The following is a 6,000-nucleotide window of genomic DNA, read 5'->3' as shown; positions in this document are numbered from 1 at the left end:
TAGGTTTGTTTAGGAGTGAAAACAATACTGCTAGTCATAAACTTTGCTGATTCCTGGCTTGGTCATCTCAGTGGGGCAAGTGCAAGGCCGTGCCAGGAACTCCAGATGACTGGAACATACATGAGCACAGTGCTACCCATAGACGCCAGCACTGAGCCAGGGTGCGGCTGAGCCTGGGCAGGGGGCATCCTCAAAGTGCTTCTTTATTTAAACTATGCTCCGGGGCGATGTTTCATAATGACCCCACACACCTAGCTCATACACACAGAGCAGCCTACACACACAGCTCCACTGTGTTCGCTGGCCTGCTTGCTTGACTTTCCATCCCTCTAGGCAAGGTCCACAAATTAGCAGCTTTGTAACCCTCCCAGGACCCGGTTCTCGGGACCTTCAGAAGAAAAAGGCAGTCAGAGAAACATGAACGCGCTAATCGGGAAACCAGCATTTCAGCCCACTCAGCCACGCGGGCCATCCACACTAACGACTTTCACCTCCCCTCGCCTCGGCTGGCTGGAGGGGCGGGGAACTCTGCAGTAAGGAGGAGAACCAAAGAGGGGGGCCTGCTTGAATGAAACAATGTAACAATTGATGTGAAGCCTCGCCTTGCTCCCACTCCCCAGCGATCCTATAGGCGAGGTCCCCGTGACTGCCCCTCCCCATTGCTCCGTTTTCTTGTCCATTACGCGCTATCCCTCCGCCTCTCCTTCTTTCTTTTCTTTTTTTTTTTTTTCCTCCTTCTCCTTTCCCCCCTCTCTCCCCCTCTCTCCAGCTCCGTGTCATTTCCTCCTTGCGCTCGCTCGCTGCCCGAGCGTCTCCAGCCAGGAGAGTAGGCGGAGCAGGGCGGTGCGGGGTGGCGTAGCGCTGGAAGGCTATGGTGGTGGAGCCGCTGGGGGCGGAGGCAACGTAGCCCCCGCGGAAAAGGAGCCCCGCGGCCCTGAGCCGAGCGGAGGATGGAGAACCGGCCTGGGTCCTTCCAGTACGTCCCTGTGCAGCTGCAAGGGGGGGCGCCCTGGGGCTTCACCCTTAAGGGGGGTCTGGAACACTGCGAACCGCTCACAGTGTCTAAGGTAAGAACTGGCGGCTCTGTCCCATTGGTGCCCAACTTTGAATGGGCGAGCGGGTGCGCAGGCTGCCGCGGGACGCGGCCCTCAGACCAACTTTGAAACTTGTTCGGTGCTGGGGATGAAAGCCCCGACGTGAAGCATTAGCTGCACTGGTGGGGGGGGGGTAGAATCTGGCCACCAGCCCCGGCGCGGACACCCCTTTGGGGTGGCGGGAGCGCTGGATGAGAATGCGGCCGGCCCCGGGTTAGAGCCCCGCGCGCAGACACCCTCGGGAGGGCTCGGGGGCCGATTCTGCTCCCCAGTGTTTGGGCGGCTGCTCCCCTCCGTTGGAGCTGGAGGAAGTGGTGGCTGTTGGGGGTTCCTCCTTGGAAGTTCCCGTGCCCCTGCGGGACAGCGACGGGCTGAAGGGACAGGCAAGGCGCCTTGGCACATTTCTTCAAGGCATCGGCCCCTGGATCGACCGGCGGGTCATCTCGCCCGGGCAGGTTGCGGGGCGAGGGTCCGGTGTGGGAACGGAGATGAGGCATCGGTGGCTTTCGTCAGCCTCACTTCCCACGGCCGGACGCGCGCACATCCATTCAGCCGGTGGGGCGTTGCTGCTGCCGCTTGGGCTCGGCCTTTCCCTCCCGCCAGAGTCCTGCCCCAGCGCTGGCGAGATTTCCTGCACGTTGAGGAGAGTGGAGGAAACTTTTGCGCCATGGAGCGCAGCTGTGCCGCCGCCGCCGCCGCCGCCGCCGCCGCCGCCGCCGCCAGGGTTTGTTTGTTTTAGGAGGCTGTGGTCTGCTGGAAGCCAAGTTGCAGCTGAGGGCAGGGTAGAGGAGCTCTCCCGAGCACTCTAGAATCCCTGAGCAAGCCATCCCCCGGTAGGGGTGAGTGTAGGGGGTGGGGGCCGCGGGGGCTGTAACTGGGAAGAGAGATTTGCAGGACGACTCACCTTGAGGCGCCAGATGGCCAAGGGAGCGAACTTCACGAACTTTATTCTGGTTTTTTTTTGTTGTTGTTGTTTTTGTTTCTCTGAAATACTCAAATCTGAAAAGCCCTTCCCCTTCCAACCCGCTCAAATTGCAGTTGAGGTGGAAGACGTGGGTTTGGGCTGCAGATAAAAAGATGTGGTTTCTCTGTGGGGAACAAATGTCACTTTATTGTTTTGGCTTCTTAACGTGGGTCACGTCTCAGCAGGGGGTGGCGAATGCCCCCGCCACACCCCCGCGTAACCTGTGCCCCTTTCGCCAGGCACCGGAGCTGCTGGTTAACTTGTAGGGGGTCCTTCAGGCCTTGGGGGCCACACTCTTAGCAATCCTGGGGTGTTGCCATGGGGTGTACCAATCATCTTGAGCGCCTGAGGCAAAACTTTGAGGGGCTGTCAGGGAAACCTGGGATCTTTAGCTTCCCCAAACACCAATAACCAGCCCAGATCTTCACCCAGCACCCCCTTTCCCCATATTAGTCATGTATTTCTAACCAGCCTAAGATTGCTTTGCCACCCACTGTCACACCATTCCTTCCCCCCCCCCCCCCCCCCCCCCGCCAACAATTCACTATCCCTTTCCCTCCAGTATTATCCGGAGGGAGTAATAAGCTTTTTTTTTAAAAACACTCTCAAACAACCCCTTTGAGGAGGGGAATCCTGGCCTTCAGGAATTTCTCCTAATCAAACTCCTCCTCTCCCTGCTCTTTCCACCAAGGTCAGAACTGTCTATGCAGCCCTCCATGGTCTGGCAGTTCCCCCCTTTCTTTTTCTCCTGACACCACCCACAGACTTTCCAGTCTGCCCAGACAACCTGCCTTGGAGAGGTCATTTTTCACCCCTGCCCAGGGCTGACCCATCCTGAGAAGCACCCCAGAGAGTGGTTGCTGCTGTGGTCCTGGATTGTTTTGTGAGCCAGCAGGAACATGGCAAGGGGGTGTTACTAAGTATGGGGCAGCCAACAATTTGTGGTCTGGCTGGGGGATTATTTGAGGGTGGATGAGGGTTTCCTTGGCCAAGCTGTTGAGGAAATGACTCGTGTGTTGAGAGGCAGGGTGCCTTTTAACGACTCCCTTTCTGCTGAATGTACAGTTGACCCCTATTATATATGAAGGCTCATTATTACACACATTTGGATATGCAGGGGGTAACATAATTTCTCCCACTTATCCCAGATAGCTTGATTCCTTCCAGTAAAAGCCAGCTATATATAACCTGGTTAGCCCTATTACTGTATAAAGGGGCCATGGCATTTTTGTAAGGTGCAATGGTTGCCTGTATTTTTTTTCTTGCCAAGACAGTATGTGGCATAGTTCATTAATCCCCTTTTAATTTTTCTACCTTAGTTTTGTTTCCCCTTATGCTTCAGAACAATACAGATTTCTTCTTGAAAATAGCTTCAGTCTGTACACATTGGTAGGGATGGGATGGAAGGGTGTACAAAGAGAATTGTCTTGACAGATTGAAAACTTGGGTTCTAATCCTTGCTCTGCCACTCACTAGCCCCAGGATCCTGGGTGCATCACTTGCCCTCCCTGGGCTTAGGTGTCTTTAAATAAGACTATGACAGTCTGGTAGCCAATCCTTTATGCCAGTGGTAGGCTCCAAATCTATAATATTTTCTACCACTTGGAGAGTTTATTTTTTTAATTATTATTTTTATTGAAGTATAGTTGATTTACATTTTTGTGTTAGTTTCAGGTGTACAGCATAGTGATTCTTTTTTATTCAGGTTATATTCCATTATAGATTATTACAAGATATTGGATATAATTCTCTGTACTATACAGTAAATCCTTGTTGCTTATCTGTTTTATGTATAGTAGTTTGTATCTGTTAATCTCATACTCCTCATTTGTCCCTCCCCCTCTCCCTATCCCCTTTGGTAACCATAAGTTTGTTTTCTGTGTCTGTCAGTCTGTTTCTGTTTTGTATATAGATTCATTTGTATTATTTTTTAGATTCCACATAAAAGTGATATCATACAGTATTTGTCTTTCTCTGTCTGACTTATTTCACTAAGCATTATACTGTCTAGGTCCATCCATGTAGCTGCAAATGGCAATATTTCATTCTTTTTTATGGCTGAGTAGTATTCCATTATATATATATATGTGTGTGTGTGTGTATATATATATTACATCTTTATCCATTCACCTGCTGATGGAAACTTGGGTTGTGTCTATGACTTGGCTATTGTAAATAGTGCTGCTAAGAACATTGGGGTGCATGTATCTTTTCGAATTAGAGTTTTTGTTTTTTCCAGCTCTATACCCAGTAGTGGAATTGCTGGATCATATGGTAGTTCTATTTTTAGTTTTTAAAGGAATCTCCATACTGTTCTCCATATTGGCTGCACCAGTTTACATTCCCACCAGCAGTGCACAAGGGTTCCCTTTTCTCCACATCCTCTACTTGGAGAGTTTCTCAATTCTTCCGGTAGTACTGCAGTTTGTGAAGGGGCATGGGGCAATACCATTGAGGGATGTATCCGGTCTTGGTGGCCTCCCACCCCAGTGACCTTTTGCACGCCAGCTTGTGTTTCCAGAGTAGGTGAGCACTGGGTTGCAGACACTCCCTGGTGGAGTCTGGGCTCAGGGAGTAGGAGAGGACAGTTTTGGTGACTCCAAATCACTTGTGATGATCTCAGGTCAGGCAGAGACAGAGGTAAGGTGCCAGAACCATGGTAAGAAATATTGGAGAACCTCCTTCGGTGTCATGGGGAAAAACACCAAAAACGATTTGGATCTGATGTGGTGTACATGCTTGGAGATAGCTTGTGGAACAGGTGGAGGCATCTTGGGAGTGGAGGAATTTGAGGAAAGATGATTAGTGGGAAGAGTGCATAGAGTGTGAAAGTGTATTTCATATTTGTTATGGGGGACCCTTTGGATCAGGAAATAATCAGGTTGGGGAAATCATCAGTTCCTATAGGCTCCTATGATTTCCCTGAAAGTAGGGAATTCAGCTGCCGAAGTTGTGGAGACTGGTATAGCCGTCTCTTAACAATTAAGTGACAAAAAAAGAAGAAATGTTAAAAAACAACTATTATTATTGATTATCCCATGTGTTAAGGGATGGTTTATGATTGCCCCATACAGTGTGATGTTCCCAAAGAAATGTGACCAACTAGAGAATTGGGCCCATGCCCTTGGCGTTATTGATTCCTTTGGTTAGCATCTACCTCGTTGACCCAGGGGGCCTGTCTGGATGAAGTGGAGATTCTCTTCTAATCAGACTTGGCTATTTGCTACCTAGGGGTCCCCCTCTACCCCCTCTACAGTGTAGACAGTCATCCATGAAGTTGGCTCCATGCGCTGGAAAAGATCCACTTTGGAGGGTGGGTGACCTTTTCAAGGTTCTGGCACCAATGATTATGCATCAGATAGGGCCTCTCAGAGGCCTCAGAGATTCAAATTGTATCCTCCTGTGGTGTGTGTGCGTGCGTGCGTGTGTGAGAGAGAGAGTTGCTAAGCTGTAGTGTAAGATTCCTATACTCATTTTGAGTTCTTGGAAATGTGCCCTGAGGTTGGCTGAGGGTGGAGAAAAGAAAGGGTGGAGACCAATGTGGGGATGCAGGAAAAGGAGAAGGAGGAAAATTGAGGAGAAGGACAAGACATTGCAGAAACTGGCTCACCCTACATATTTGCCCTTTTCCTGGCCCATTTTTGGTGGCAGTCTCTATCTGGCACAGTGAAGGAAGTGGATGCTAGTTACTGCCCTGGAACAAAGTAGGGTGGGGTGGGGCAGTAGCCTGGAGGAGGAAGAAGCTTCACCTCCTCCACTTAGTGTGCACTGATGTTGCTATATTATTTTATCCTCTTTGGACCCAAGATTCTATTTGCCAAATGAGGGTCGTTGGCCCATCTTTATTAGCACAGATGATGTGAAAATGAATTGGGCAAACCCTAATTCTGTGTGCCATCCTTAGCCTAGGAAAATGGCAGGACATGCTCTTTGTTTTTATAC

General features: G+C 50.4%; 1 protein-coding gene across 3 annotated transcripts in view; it reads left to right on the top strand.

Annotated features, from left to right (window-relative positions):
• The first annotated feature begins 822 nt into the window (after window positions 1-822).
• The window catches only part of SHROOM4 (shroom family member 4), a 224,962-nt gene continuing 219,784 nt past the window's right edge, over window positions 823-6,000 (top strand). Inside the window, exon 1 of one of the 3 annotated variants that reach the window (XM_032619861.1) lies at window positions 823-1,067. In XM_032619861.1, coding sequence (XP_032475752.1) covers window positions 951-1,067 — 117 coding nt within the window. In that variant the 5' untranslated portion in view covers window positions 823-950. The remainder of the gene's footprint in view (window positions 1,068-6,000) is intronic. The other 2 variants (XM_032619855.1, XM_032619858.1) reach the window with 2 other exon arrangements.

The sequence above is a fragment of the Phocoena sinus genome, chromosome X, assembly GCF_008692025.1.
Source record: "Phocoena sinus isolate mPhoSin1 chromosome X, mPhoSin1.pri, whole genome shotgun sequence".
Classification (NCBI taxonomy): domain Eukaryota; kingdom Metazoa; phylum Chordata; class Mammalia; order Artiodactyla; family Phocoenidae; genus Phocoena; species Phocoena sinus.
Note: the sequence above shows the minus strand (reverse complement) of the source record. Positions and strands in the feature narration are given on the sequence as shown.